Raw genomic sequence first — 16,370 nt, forward strand, 5'->3', positions numbered from 1 at the left:
TTATCTTTTAAGAGAACCAAAGCAGTAAGATACTTTTATCTGATGTACAAATGCTGTATTATACACTAAACATGATTTAGAATCTGATTGCAACACACCTCAAACCATTGTGAATGTTCAGGTTTATTTCTTACCCCATAAAATAGAACAGAGCATAAAAATTCTACAAATAAAGCAGTTACCACATTCTGTGTAGTGCAAACACTGCTTTGGCATAAAGCCATCAGAAATGACTGTATCTGGTTCACTAAAAAGTCTCATAGGCTACCGAATGTTTGTAGGATGGGAGTTACTCTGTTTTCAAGCTGAAAATTTGCCAATAATCTGTCTAGACTACATTGTCCGTAGCTATTTTCTCATCACTAACGTCAAAAAAAGCGATCTGCGCATTAACTACTAGGAATCAAATGTGTGTACATGGCCCATTAATGAGTCAAATAAAGGATCCTGAATTATCCATTGGGAACTCCCCTATGACCATATTTTTTATAGCAACATAATTTTTTTGTGAGACTAAGGAAATCAAGATAGCTGTTACTTAAGCTTTTTACTGCCTTGACAGCTTACAAAACCCTCATTTTAGGTGTTCTTCAAAGATCTTAGGATTATAAAAAAATTAGTTTTAGAACCAATGAAATAATGAAGCAATGCAGCAATAATGCCCTAAAACAAGACTACTGTGCAAAACCTCTTGTCAATTCGGAGAGGAAGACCAATCCCTCTCCTCACATGCAGAGAGGTCAGTTAAATAGGCCTTTACACAAAATATATTTCCCTGTCCAGTTCCAAAAAACTATTTTTAAATTATGCTGTGAGCAAAATGTGTTTTTTCATTCCTATAAATAGGTAAGCAGTGAGAAAAGGAACCTCTATATTTCATTCCCTATTGAATTATTGGAAAGTCTTACTTTACAAGTTATATCTAATCCATAAGCATTCTCTCCTCTGCTTGAAGCTCCTCCCATTTTTTCAATCCTTGAAATTACACCCAATGGAACATTCAATACCACAACTGGATCCTGCAAGGAAAGTTTGAGTAAGGAAAAGATTAATTTGAAAAGAAGACTCAAGCAAAATGTTCTTAGCATTCTAGAATAGAACACAGACATAAAATACATAGAGGAAGCAAAAGTGTGTTTTTGTGTTTGATTCAGACTCCCCTCCCAACATGTTATGAAGTCTATACAGTCACTCTACAGCCTTGAACATCATCCAATTTAACATGTAACAAAAATACTTCATGCCTAATACAGTATGCAGGGAACAAAGATCGCAACACCCTAAAAGGTGCCTTCTGCTACAAACTTCTGATTGCCTCTGCTTGCTAAGACTGCTTTATTGATATACAGAATTAAGTAGAACAACATGAAAAAGAGATTATTACTAGAGTTAGCTGCAACCAGAAAGACCTCAGTTCTAAAACCTTATTTAAAAAAAAAAAAAATTATGAAACCAATAACAAGTGCATTTTATTCTCTTTCATGTTGCTGCTTATCAAACACACTACTACTACCTGCACCCACGTGAGGTTCTATTGATCAAAGTATTTTTCTTTTCCAACAGCAAGGACAATCAAAATCTTGATTTACTGATAGCCATTTTAAGAACTATTTCACATCATTAGTTGTTGCCCTTGATTTATCACAGAATACGTGTAAAAGGGAACAGCTATCAAAAAAGCTCCACCAGACAAAAGATAAAGGTATTGGTTCAGTGTAAGTGATTAAACAGTAATTTTACCAGGCAAAAATCAGAGTTTTACACACTTAACTTGAAAAAACTTCCATTTTTATACAGATTTCTCAGTGGCACAAAGGCAATTGCTATTTAGTCATTACACAATTAAGATACCGTTATTACAAACATTACAGGCCATTTCACATAAAAAGCCTCCCATGCAATTCCATAAGCATACGTATGCCAAAACTAAAACAAATGAACCAGCCGCAAAATAAATCACAGGCAGTGGAGTTGAAGGGAAGGGGGTTTAAAGCCAACTCATCCCACGGAATTAATTGTGGCATATTACTCACATTTTCCACACTTCTTAGGTACAGCCTGTAGTTTGTGATGTACACTCTTCCTTTAACGGGGCCATTAAACGGACACATATAAATAACATCCTTGTCTGTAAGAAATGCAGCATTTCTTAAAGATTGCGAAAAGAAAAAGTCAGAGCTAAGGACAGTATCAGTAAAGTAGCAGTAAAATAAAGACAGCTGCATTCATAAGAGCCACTCAGAGATGAATGAATAAAAAAGTAATAAATCTGAATTTTGTCCACTGGAATTATTACGAAAATGTGAAAGTTTCATATACTAAACCTGCCCAAATTAAACCAGTAGATCTTAGTAGCCTTCCCTAGTCACATTTGTGTTCTTCTCTTTCTTGGCATTATGTGGGAGAGGGCAGGACATAGAACAGCAAGTAGATTTAAGTCCTCTCTGTGATTACTGAACCATTCCATTAACTATCGCAGAACAAATACATTCTTCTGCTGATATGATTACATCTTTCAGTGCTCTGTAACCAATTCTGCATTAAAGTATGTAGTTCAAGCTGTAAAGTGTTTAGGGAACTCACCATCCTGAAGAGAAACATACATTTCAATTTGAGGTAATCAAATACAGCAGGGCCAGCAGCACTGTTTCAGCAAGGGCAGTAACAAAACAAGTACTAACACGTACTACTCAAAAAAGAAAGATTTAACTGAAGCAATGCCATTAAAGACTTAAGTGAAGCACTACAAACAACCTGTTTCTCCCTGTCCACTCATTTCTTTAGCCCAATCTAGTTATCTGTCTTTTATAACAAGCACCCTCCTTCCAGCGCGCTGCCCCAAAGCACAATTTCATAAGGATCATATCAAACATTCATCTTAGTCCCACCCTCTCTCCCTCATGCCTTCTCCACAACTTTCCTCATTAAAAACGTAGGTACTTCCTCTGAATCATCACTTTGGTTTCATCTCAGCCAATCTTGTTTACAAATCCACCTAACAAATCCTTAGGCTGAGGGGGGAAGGAGAAGCTTCACAAATAAAACACAGACCACTTGCAGTTGCATTCTGATACTTCAACACAAACTTCCATGAGTGGAAACCTCCATTCCAGAAAGAGCCTCCATCAAGTGAGAAGCCGCTGTACACAATACATTAATCTTCCTTATGCTACAACATTACTGGATGTAAAGGTTAACAAATGCATAGTAGCTATGTACATGCCATGTTATGCCAAGGAAGCATAAGATTGTTGTCCTGGTTTCAGCCAGGATAGAGTTGGTTTTCTTCACAGAAGCTAGTGTGAGGCTATGTTTTGGATTTGGGATGAGAAACTGTTGATAATGTGCTGATGTTTTGAGTTGTTGCTAAGCAGTCAAGGACAGTCCAGCTTCTTGTGCTGGCCTGCCAGCAAGAAGGCTGGGGGTGCACAGAAAGCTGGGAGGGGACACAGCCGGGACAGCTGACCCAGGCTGGCCAAAGAGGTATTCCCTACCACATAATGTCATGCCCAGTACATAAACTGGAGTCAGCCAGGGGACGGAAATCGCTGCCTGGGGTCAGGCTATCGATCACTGGGTGGTGAGCAATTGCTGTATTGGGCATCACTTGTTCTTGTACATTCCTTTGTCAGTATTATTATTGTTGTTTCCTTCTCTCTTGCTGTCCTATTAAACTGTTTTTATCTCAACCCACGAATTTTTTCCCAATTCTCTCCCCCATCCCACTAGGGGAGGGAGGAATAAGTGAGCAGCTGCATGGTGCTTGGTTGCTGGCTGGGGCTAAACCATGACAGCTGTACTTAAGGTAGTCACAGTTTGGTCTAAGGTTCCAAACTACTGTACAAGATATGAATATATAGTGGGTGGCATGTATAATTCTGTTGACTTCGGAAAACCTGGAGGGGCTCTCATCACTAAACATGTGCTACTTAGTCTGTAGATACAATTATGACACATCTTGACTCGCAATTTCTTTGTATTGGAGGATCTACCATGTGTGGAAACCAAGATTTTAAAGTCTTAAAAAGTTATTTGTGATACGTGATAGAAAGTCCCTATTGCAATTACTTAAAAAAAAGTCATGACATTTTAGCCTGACTTACCCCCAGCCCAAACCACTCCAAATTATGAAACAATCCAGTTAGATACATGTATATGCCAGAATCCCAAACATACACTGTATTAGGCAGCTATATAGCTTCATACCTGTAACTCTAGTCTCTCCTGGCAGACGAGGTATTTCTTCGTTTTGTTCCCAGTTAGTTCCATCTTTTAGAGTCTGAAGAGAGAGAGAAGTACAACAGCACATCATGTTTTATTTACAATTCTTTCAAGAGACGATTTCTGCATGGGAAAGAACAGGATTTTCCACAGCAGAAATAGAGTGAACTGAAACAGGAACACACACCACTATCCTGAACTGCGACTATTAGACATTTAAAGGTTGAACAGATCTGAAACATAAGTATATTTTAGTCTTTCTCCTTCTAAAAGAATAGTTAACCATATTTGCATAAAATTGGAGTTAAATTTCTATACTGTAAGTTCTCTGAAAATTTTGTGCATTTAATTTTCCAAGTATGCTGGGCTTGGAAGATCAACTGAAATAACTTAAGCAACGTACTCACAACTATTACACACAATCTACTCATTTGTGACTTTCCCATGGCCAGTAGTTTTTAAGAATGATTAATAGAAAGTAATCTACGTTTTTGAAGAAATGTTTGAGAAGCTAAACAAAAACTTAAGTTTCTGTTTTCTTGCACACAGGTTGCATTTTCTTCAGCCACGCAGCATCAAAAAGCAGAGGGGAATGCCATTTAGGTTGCTTTAATGTATTTCCCACTACAGATGAACATTTTAAAACTGAGCCAGCTACACAAAACTAGGTATAACTTATCAATTGCAGTACAGAATCTTTCTACAGCATCAAAGTGCCAAAAATTTTCAAGAATGCCACAGAGTATTTCAATGTAGAAATACTGAATATGGATAAGAGTCAGTATATTAGAATTTATTTTAAGAAGGCTCTCATAACTTGTGATATAGAGAATATTTCATCCATCCACTCTGAAAGATACTTAAATCAACTAATTTAACTGCATTAGAATTTTAGCAATAAAAATAAGCATATACATTCAAGAAAGAAATCATTCAAATACTCATTTTCCCACCCAAATATGGAAGATAATGATCTCTGGGACCCCTGATGTAAAAAAAACAACTTGAAAAAAGTTATACTCACCCTTTTACTTGAGGAACTCTCCAGGGAGTTTGAATTATATTTAGGTGTTGATGATGAGGCCATACTGGGTATCTGATGAGAAAGCACAAATTGGAGACTTAAACTTCCTCCTAGACTATATAAGATTTACAGGAGAGATTTCAACTTTGGAGGTCCACAGGTAGAGGAGCTTCCACGAATGTTTTGCAAGTTAGTATTAATTTTTAAAATTACGCAATGCCTTGTAATTGAAGGTCACTATTTAAAAGCATTCAAATCTAACATGAAATTCATTATTAGCTCTAGGATTGGTTATTATTATAAGGAATATTCTGACTCAAGCTGTATTTCAGAATTCAGTTGTTTGAATACTATTATTAGTTCAGTCAACTGACACTAGAGAGCTTGTTTTAAGTGGCAGGATACACATAGTATGAAATGCAACCTACTTGGAGCATTTGTATTAAGACTTTTCATTTGGGATAACAGGAACAAACTATAAAATTATCGTACAGCTCTGAAATCACAAGCATGTCAATACACTCAAGTGTTTCAAGAAGTTAAAAAGCAAGAAGGAAAAAGCGGGAGCTCCACAGTACTTCCTTCTGCATTTAACAACAATCCCCCATTTCCTAAACTGAAGCTTCAGTTAGCACACCAGAAGGGGGAGTGTCCAGCCTTCTGGTGAGAAGAGCCTCGGTATGTTTAAAGGAAAAGGATTGTATTTTTTTTTTTTAATAGTATTGATTGAGGACAGAATCACATGATACAGGATTCATCAGCTTAATCATTTCCTGACGTCACACAAAGGGATCTCTAGAACAAACGCTGGGAAAACGCTCACACTTGAAGTTACTCCAAACAGTAACTTCGTACCAAATTGTCCTTCCCTCTCGCTAGTCAGGCGGCCGGACATCCTGCAGCAATCCTGAAGAGGTTTTGGTTAGTTGGTTGTTTTTTTTGGGGGGTTTACAGACCAGACAATCTCTGTTTCTATTCCATAAATGAAACATTGTAGCCTTGAATAAGCACTTTCTCTCCCCTCTCAACACCCAGAAAAGTTTGCACAGATCTCTCTGCACCCTGACAAATCAGCCCATGGTCCCGCATAACAGTGGGCTCACAGTGACACCGCAAGAGTCCTACACACGCCACAGCTACAGGTTAAATTGCAAGATCCAAAAGGCGCTGAAGTTACTATAACAATACAGGAATATGTCTGTGCAGGAAGAAGGTAGAAAACCACAACCTTAAGTAGATTTGTCACCTCCTTGAGGTGCCCAAGTCTTCCTCATCTCAAAGAAAACATAGGAAACCTGACACTGTGTTTAAATGCTCAGTGATAGAGCTTATCAGCATAAAAATCACACCCCTCCAGAAAAAAAAAAAAAATTAGGAGGAAAAAAAAGTAACTGAACACACATTAAGTTGAAAAATGAAGAAAAATGCCTTTGAACACCACAGAGCCTGCGTGACCCTGTCACACAGAGGTATTACTTCCTTTCCTGGTCTCCGGCAGTCTCAGCTTTCTCCAAACACTGAAACAGAGGGGTCCTGAACTAACTCTAGTGCAACTCCAACAACTGAAATTAAAAGCAATCAACATTAAATCACTGTTTTCAAAGTACCTTCCACAGAAGAATTATTGCAACACTGAAGACTAATGCTTTGACTGTAAAATTTAGATGATTAAGAGAAGATACTTTCACAGTTTTTCCCCCCCTTGCAATATATTACACACTGTAAAACTTAAGGTAGATTTAAATTTTTCTATATTGTTATGTTAACTTGTGAACATCCAATATTTGTTCAGATGACTTTCCTTAGTTTATAGACACTTAAGTTTTCTAATAACCAGAAATACAAAGATGTATTTACTCAGAAGCTTGTTTTAAAATGTTTTCCATATGAAATGGTTTTTGTTCATATTTTAAGTGAGAAATACCAGGTGCGGCAAAGATACAAAGGCACAGCAGCCCCAGTTTCTCTATGTCAGCATAGAAAGTGGTTTTAACTAGAGCTCACATAAATTTAAATTAAGGCTGCACCAACCATGAGAGACAAGTAAGCATAAACAAGCCCTAGAAAAGTGACTTTTAAAAGATGTGGCAACCCTGACTAGAGCTGCACTGCAAAATGGAAGTTCTGACTGCAGCAGGTACAGGCACACCCAAGCTAGCTGTTGGATCTTGCAACCACAGCTACTCAGCCAGCAAAGCCATGGAAAGACAAGCTGCAGCAGAGGTCACGCAAGCCCACCCAGGATCCTGGACACCCACCTCAGTGCCAACCCACTGCCTAAACTCATAAGAGCAAAAGCTCATTTGGACATTCCTTGTGCCTTTCAACACCGCCTCCAATTGTAGCATACTTTTGCTGCTCACACGGAACAGTATGAAGTGTTCTAAAAGCCTTCTGCTTCCTCCTTGGCTTGCTGTATTATTCCCTCCCTTACTGCACATTCACTAAGTTTTGGCTGAACTGTAGCATTACATGAGGTGAGTTATGATTCTGAAATAATCATCTGACTCCAGAACACTGACTATAACTTCTCCAAACCTCAGTGTAAATCAAAGGGAGTAAGCAGAGATCCTTTCAGATTCTCAGAAAAATTTCTCTTTGTAGAACCTGACAATGCAGCGGGGCAGAGCTCGCCGCCCCGCCAGCTGCCACCCCACTAGGCCACTTCAAACAAACGAGCTCTCCGTGCAGCTCTCGCAGCAGACCTCTGTGTGTGTTTCTGCGTATCCGAGTTTATTTCGTGTAAAATCCTCCCAACTCTCCATGAGGCTGATTTCTTTAAACATACTTTTATACAGTGAGAACGAATTCACTCACTGACTTTGATTTCTATAGAATATTTCAGTATAGAATTACAACCAAGTACTCTGTTTCTTTTCCAGCACTTTAATGATGCAATTTAGACTTATCCAGAGCTAATTAAGGTTGAATAAATATGTATTGAAGGTAAGGTGTTATCAGTCAGATTTTTTTAAAATCCATCAAACATTTTCACTAAAATTCATAAAAGTTATTTCATTAGTATATAAATGGAAGAATTCTTTTAACGCTACCTAAATATTGCTTTGAAATCCAGTTACACTTTAAAAACCCAAATACTAATAAGCCACCCACATCTCCCTGATTTCTATAAGTAAAATATGGTCAAGTAATTAAACTTTACATTACAGAACATCCAGTAGACAGCATTTAGAACAGTGTCCACTTTGACAATTGGCATCGATAAACTGCAGTGAGTTCAGCAGAGGGTCACAGAAAGGACCAGGACGTGGAACGCCTGCCCTATAATGGGAGGCTGAGGTAGCTGGGAATCCTTCAGCCTGAGTAAGAGACAGTTTCAGTGAGGCCTCACAGCTCCCACCAGTATCTTTGAGGTGGTTACTGAGAAAACAGAGCCAGGGTCCTCAAAATGGTGAGTGACAACAGGACAAGACACAGCAGAAATGCAAACAAACTTGATTCCAGGTTGATTTAAGGGGAGGGGGGGAAAAAAAAAAAAAAATCAAACTACTTTTGCACTGTAAGGGCAGTCAGGCAGTGAAAACGGGGCCCAGGGAGGTTGCAGTCTCCATCCTCAGAGGTTTTTAAGACCAGCTGAATAAAGCTTTGAACAACTGGGTCTGACCCGGCTTTGAGCAAGGGGTTGAACTAGAGACCTGAAGTCCCTTCTAACCTGAATTACTCTATGCTTCTGTGATCTTCAGGCAACAGACAAGATTAAGTTCTCATTTAAAAGTACCCATCAAACAAAGGCATACCCTTAAAGAAGTGGACTCCTCTATATCAAAAGAGCAAACAAGTTTTAAAAAACTTTTAAAATGAACATGAAATATTTCCTTTTATAGTATTATTTCTTTTTCTGTCAAGTTGTAGAAGCAGCTTCTGGCAACCTCACAAAGTAATATTGCCATGAACAATTCAAAAACATACTCCGTCATACAGCTAAAATAGCTACAACTTTCTCATTATCAGAGAGCAGCAGTAGTTCTTCCACACAGGGAAAAACTCTTGCAAGTAGTTTTCCACTGCAAACATGTTTTATTCCCCAGTATCACCCATATATACTTCTATACTTGCACAACAATTGAAAACCATACAAACCTCACGCTTGTCAGTGGCTGAACAGAAGTACAATTACTCTGCAAATTTAGAACAAATCAGACAATTTTGTTTATGGTATTTTGCAGATACAAACAGTTGAACATTCTTCCTCGAATCTAGAACAGCAAGGAGACAAAGCAGTTTTACTGGATTTAACTTGAACTAATAAACAAAGCTTTGTTAAAGTTACCAGAACTTAATATAGTAACACTACCAAGAAATGTAGGCTCCAATGATCTTACAATAACAATTAAACTACTTGGGATCTCTATTTTCATTAAAGATGTTATTTATACTCGTGCTTCCTAGGATTCATGGGAATGGAGGCACAACAACATTTGCAAGGACAGGCCCTGAAGGCCAGATTTTAAGAAGTCAATTCAAGGATCCTATCTGCTCTTTATGAATAAACGCCACAAGCATATCCCACATCGAAAAGCTAAATAAACTTTAAAACAAGTAAATAAGCTTTTGAGCACTAAGAAACCTGAAATGACCAGCTACTCTTTCCTTAAGATTCTTCACTGCCAACAGGTTAGAGGATGTGTGCAGTACAGCTTGGAAAGACCACCAAGACTCTTATAAGCCATGTTTAGATTAACAACAGCCTGGTGAAACTAGTTCTCATTGTTTATGATCCAGGAACAAATTAAAGCTCATTTGACATTTTGCTCATCCTTTTAAGGCTTCATCTTCACACCAGAATCACACCGAATAATTTGTCACTATTGTATAACTAAGCCATGTTTGTGTCAACCTAAAATCTTTACACATACAAAGAACTAGTTTGTGCCCAAACACAACATAGTCTGCATCTGCCAAAGAATTACTACCACAAACACCTGAGATCAAGTAAACGGTGAGCCCCACTTTCCAGCTTTTTACTATTTTTGACCCTCTGGATTAAAACTTTAAAAAAAAAAAAAGCTTTCAAATTTGTAGCTATATCAATCATTTGGAGCAACAACAATTTTGACAAAACAATGTAAAATGAAGTTTTTACCTTTGTATAGTCTATAATGTTCAATATGTTAATCTGGAAAGATCGAGGAAATTAAACTGCTAGATTACCATACACAGGCGACATTTACAGAATACACTAAGAGGTAAACATATGAAAAAACACTAGTGATGTATATTATTAGAACTGAAACAATTATTTGTGAGGGTGGTGGTGGGGTGTGTGTATATATATAAAAATATATGAATAAATACATTTTATATACTTACAAATATATAAATATATTTTATATAATATATATTATATGTACTATTTTATATATTACATATGTTTATAAATACATAAGGGCAACTGGATAAGCATGAGAATTATTTGCTTTTAACAGAATCAGACTTATCGATATGGTAAAAATGAACAACAAAAAGTTCAACTGAACATTTTCTAGAAGTTTTCCAATTTCTGCCACACATCAATAACCATGGCACAGGATAACGCCAAAGTTCTCATAATCCTTCTCCAGACAATGATTGTGCAAGAATGAAAAAAAGTCTGTGCATCTCCAAGGCCTCTCCTAAAAATATAGTTACAAAATTTGCTAAGCCCCTTCATTTGCTGTCATCGTAATGGAGAAAACAATTAGAGCACTTCTAAAAAGAGTTAGTTACAATTGTACAATTATATGACACTTGAAAGCGATCAGTGCACTGGGTTAATCAGTTGAGATCTGCAAGGCATCTGCCACCCTAGATAAAAATGAAGTTATTTTCATAGTTAGAGCTGATACCAAATAAGGAATTATTTTAAAGAGAAGAAAAATAGTATTATATTAGTAAACAATTTTTCACTGCATTTGAGAGGTAAGTGTAAGCGAGTGCAGGTATATAGAAAAAGCTGCTTGCACCCTCATGTAAACAGAAGATGCAAAAAATGAAAAAGCAGGTTTATAATGACAAGGTATGCCAGTGTCATGTTACACAAAGATTGTAGAGTTTTATTTGGTACAGTAACAACCGCCAGAACCAGTATGAATATACTGCCTTGTGTTTCCCATAATAAAATTAAAAGCATAAAATACAAGTCCTAAAAACAAAACCACACCTGTCAGCACCACAAACTGCGCAGAAGAGATAACACATAATACATAGGTTTTCAGAAATAACATATAGAATAGAGCAGAACTCCAGGAATTTCTAAGACAGTAGCAAAATTAAGGTAAGGCAACCATGAAGGGAGAAGAAAAAAAAAAAAAGATTTCACTAAGTATTAAGCAGAAAGGAACATAAATCCTTAAAAAAAAAAGGAAAAGCAACCGTCCTGAAGGGTCAAGCCAACAACAGTATATTACCATTATCAGAGAGTCACCAAAATAAACATCAGCATCTTTAACACTAGTAAATGAGAATTTAATCTAATGAAGTCATGAGCAGTCATTCATCCCATTAAACGTTAATAAAATTTTAGAATTAGACATAAAGATATACAGGGAGACAAAACAAGTCACAAGAAAGATCTACAGCAATGAAGGTAGTTTTCCAGACATTTACTGTCCCTAACCAAATAGCACCAATGAACAAAAAAAAAAAAACACAAGTGAGACCAAAGTGCCACAACAAACTAATCAAGTCCATAGAAATAAATGCATCTCTTTCACACTCATTTAACCTGTTATATTTTAGCACAAAGGAATTATGCTCAATAACAGAAACAAAAATAAGGTAGCAGAAGTTTCCAAAGTCTAACAAAGCTACAAAAAGTAAGTAACATAAGGCAGGACATTCCAGTTTCAAACAGATAAAATTAAAAAAACCCGCCAAAACAGAACACCAAAAAACCCACAGAAAATCCACACCACAGAAATACTTACTTATATTTATTTCCAAAGGAAATAAAAAAAACCCCAAAAAATTCCTGCAACAGTTAAAGGTACCAATGCAGGAGTTACTTAGAAGCAAAACTCTGTTTTAAAACAGAGTTCAAATTTTTGGGTTGGAAGGGACCTTTAAAGGTCACCTAGTCTGTCCCCTCTGCAATGAGCAGGGACATCTTCAACTAGACCAGGGTGCTCAGAGCCCCGTCCAACCTGACCTGGGATGTTTCCAGGGATGGGACATCTACCACCTCTCTGGGCAACTTGTACCAGGGATTCACCACCCTCTCTGTGAAAAATTTCTTCCTTATACCTAGTCTAAATCTGCCCTCTTTTAGTTTAAAACCATTACCCCTTGTCCTATCCCTACAGGCCCTGCTAAAAAGTCTGTCCCCATTTGTCTTACAGGCCCCCTTTAAGTACTGACAGGCTGCAATAAGGTCTCCCTGGAGCCTTCTCTTCTCCAGGCTGAACAACCCCAACTCTCTCAGCCTGTCTCCATAGAAGAGGTGATGTTGCCCATGTTCTCTGACCTGATACATTTAGACTACTTAACTAAAAAACGGATTTTAACATTTAGAAGTCATACGGTACTATGACTAACCATTACAAACATGCCTAGAGCAATGCCAATTCAGACACCGTAGTCACATGTATTTACTTGTGGCCAGTAGCAATCACCTGTCACTTGTTATGCAACTAATGGCAAACAGAAAGAAAGAAAAACTGACTTACCTGTGAGATATAATTATCACTTAAAACAGGAAAAGGAAGAGGCTCTATTAAAACACTTAAGAGAGCACTTATGATTTCTTACCATCACAGTTCAAGGGCAAATCATACCTATGATCTACACCAACAAACCACCTTTGCATAACCAAGTCATAAGCTTCTACCTGCACTTATTCAAGAGCAAATCTTTGGAGTCAACATGGATTGTTAGATCACGGAATCTCTTATATCCTGTAACTGTGATGGTAAAGAAGAAATAAAATCCAAGTGTAACCTCTTAGTAATGGAGTCTACAGCCCTTACCTTTCCTCAGATGGATCCTCATGATTCTATTGATCTGAGACAGGATTATGCCACTAGTGGGTCTTCTCCCCTAATGTCTAAATGATATTCCTCATTCACATGTACTAACTAAATCTACATTTTCCAGGGAAACTGTATGAGCCTTCAAGTCTCTTTGAAAGCCTTCTTAATTCAAGCCACAGTTAGAACACAAAATGCATGCCAGCATTACAAGCCTCAATGGGATACTGTGCACATAGAATCCATACTAGTATTTGCTCCTCTGCACTGAAATTTCTAAGTCAGTTAATCAAGTTCATCAGTAATGCATTATAAAAAATTTCTGTATCCTACAAAAAAGTATCACTTCCAAAAAAACCTGGAGCTACCTGTTTGCTAAATGCCAATTCTCCACCAGGCTTCCTGTCTAAGAAAAATGCACTCCAGAATCCCTCATGTTGCCAATTCTCTGCTAGACTGTGAACGCCAAGCTGTACAACTCAAAAGACTGCTGAATTTGTTTGCAAAGAATGAGAAACACTCCCTCTCCCAGAAAAAGCATTCTCTTGTTCCCTAGTGTGCCCTGTATTTGAAAGGGCAAGTCATTGTCCCCAAAGGACTCAACATGAACAAGTGCAAACAAACAAAAGTTCACAACAGTCAAGTGACTGCTAATTCAGCAAAAAATTAGAAGCGCGCCAGTTGCCTGCCCCCTCCTGTTTTACAGGCTCACTATACCAGGTAGTTTTGAAGATACCAGAAGGAAAACTTTGCACTAACAAAAACTAATATCCTGACAATGAAATTCCACAAATGGCAACAGCTTGGCAGGAAGTTGGGCAAATATTTTCTCAGTGCCACCAGATCCTATGCACTGCTGTGTATATGTTTCCTTAAAACAAAAATAATCAAATCTTGTAGCTTGTACATGGAAGCCAGGTATTGCATAAATAATAGCTGGAGAGACTAAAAAAATCTTCAGTTCTGTCTTGATTGATATCTCTCCTGTCTCCGTTTGAAGGTTTTATTTTACTGTCTCAACTTCTCATGGAATTTCACTCCCACCCTACTTTCACAGTAAATCATAACTTCCAACAAGACCTAACATGTAAGTCTGTAACTGTACTTTTTTCTAATTATCAACCCAACTGTTTCCTCTTTTCAAATTATATTGAAAATGTAGCTTAGGGTGAGATCCATGGCTTTTATCCTGGCAAGCTTTCTTATAAAAAAGAATCTCACAAAGAGAGATGATACAGTAGGGCACATGCCATCAGGGACACTAAGTAACTTATCTGCTGATGGACTCTGATCTGTTAGTTAGATAGTTCTTATGCTTTCTATCACAGTAACAAGGAAAAGCAGCACCTACTTCAGTGGTAATAAATTAAATTATTTGCTAAAGCCTGTTTTCTAGCAATTGTCAGAGGCCTATTCCTTGTAATTTATACTAACAATTATTTCTGTCAACTTGTACTCGCTTATTGCTTCTCTTGTATTTATGCTATGCATAACATCTTTCTCTTGCTATGATTACCTCTCTTCCTGACTTTTTCTTAGTATTTACTCTGGTAACTGAGTTCTAAAATGGAAGTTCAGTCACGTGAGTGGATCAAAGCAAGCAGCAGTTTTCCCTCTATGCATGTAGCCCTGTACAGCAGGTAGCTGTTAAACCTAGGTAAATTAGGTGGCATGACAGAAGCAAGTGGGTTTTGGGGTTTTTTTAGGAACCATTTGTCACATTACCTCTAGAATCAGCATTACATCTGTAGCAAACCTATGCCCAACGGCTGATCTGTGGCTTTCTAAACCCACCCAGTCTATTTTCTCTACTCTGCATCCCCTGCAGGGAACGTATACCTCCCACATTGTCAAAAGCTGATGCGGTTGACAGGAAAGCCTATGGGATAGCAAATACAGCTTCAGAGTTTTCTATTAAGAAAGCCTTCAGTTGTTCTCTGCTCATTCTTCTTGAAAGATATCCCCTTAGGCCACTGTAGTTCTACTGCTGAAGATTTAACTGATGATTCCACAAGAGAAATGGAAATTATATCTGTTATATAATGATATACTATATCAAAAAAAAAAGGACACTATAACAGTTAACATGACATCCCCTACTCAGGCTTTCCTCCAACTTTCTGTAGAGAACATGTACAACTGATGCATCAGATTCATCTTCTTTCACCTGCTTTGTTTAGTTCCTTCTTCCACTACATGGATTACCTCCTTGAATACTCATAAAACCCCAGAGAAAGTATCATTCTGAGTTTGTCTCTGTTTAAAGAGGTAGGCTAAGGACGATGATCAAGTCATCCACAAACCATTCTTTGCTTCAGTCCCTAAGAAGGGGGAGATTGGGAATATTCTGCCCAAATCATTCATGGGGCAACACCATACTTTTGGGTGTGTTCTCTTTCAAGTAACAGGCTGGGCACAGAAAGTTTGATACTTCTGTATTCCACATCTGCCTATGTATGTTACGCATTAAAGGGTCCAGTCACATCACAGACAGTCTCTGGCATGCACCCTGTCTGCTCATTATATGCAATAACCCAACAAAGAGGTTGCACACCAATTGCCTAGATTTTGTTGCAAAACACACACCCAATCTTACTCAAAAGTGTAACCCAGTCTACTTGAAAACACTTACTTTTGTCTTTTGCTCAGAAGCCTCCACGTTTAGCAAGTCATTTCAGTTGTAGAAAATAGAGACACCCAATTCAGTGTGAGATGAGAGGACAACAGTGTGTTCATTCCTTCAATTTTCAAGCAACATTTGAGTTTTGTGTTGTAGCTGGCCCCTGACAGAAATGGAACAGGTAGAAAGACATTGTTAGCACTGCCAGGGTATTTTAACGGACATTACTTTTTAAAAAAGTTCAGAAAGGATGCAAAACCTCAGAATAGTTGCTACTAAAAACATTCGGGAGAAAGGAAACAGAGAGTACTAGTTCATTTTACCTTGTGTCAGGAGGTTTGGCATCGTTGGAAATTGAGAATAACTTTCTCTTCTAAAACTTTAAGATACTGTTTTGAAGTGTTTCTAATATGTAAATCTTATGCAGACTTTTAACCACGCTTATGTTCCCCATACATATTTGGGCATCTTTCCGCACACAGTTAAGCATTTCCTCTCTCATCCCTTCCCAAAGAATACTGCCATTTATTCGTTTCTTTTC

The 16,370-nt window shown here is 37.7% G+C and overlaps 1 protein-coding gene across 1 annotated transcript in view; it reads right to left on the reverse strand.

Annotated features, from left to right (window-relative positions):
- The window catches only part of MTM1 (myotubularin 1), a gene marked incomplete at its 3' end in the record, with an annotated part of 42,367 nt that extends 26,408 nt beyond the window's left edge, over positions 1-15,959 (reverse strand). Inside the window, exons 1-5 of the mRNA XM_082004120.1 lie at positions 15,842-15,959; positions 5,246-5,317; positions 4,207-4,279; positions 2,034-2,128; positions 909-1,019 (exon numbers count right to left, since the gene is read on the reverse strand). Of these exons, the coding sequence (XP_081860246.1) occupies positions 909-1,019; positions 2,034-2,128; positions 4,207-4,279; positions 5,246-5,308 (342 nt within the window). The 5' untranslated portion in view covers positions 5,309-5,317; positions 15,842-15,959. The remainder of the gene's footprint in view (positions 1-908; positions 1,020-2,033; positions 2,129-4,206; positions 4,280-5,245; positions 5,318-15,841) is intronic.
- Between the last annotated feature and the right edge of the window lie 411 nt (positions 15,960-16,370).

This window comes from Phaethon aethereus, assembly GCF_964289735.1.
Source record: "Phaethon aethereus genome assembly, chromosome: 10".
Lineage (NCBI taxonomy): Eukaryota > Metazoa > Chordata > Aves > Phaethontiformes > Phaethontidae > Phaethon > Phaethon aethereus.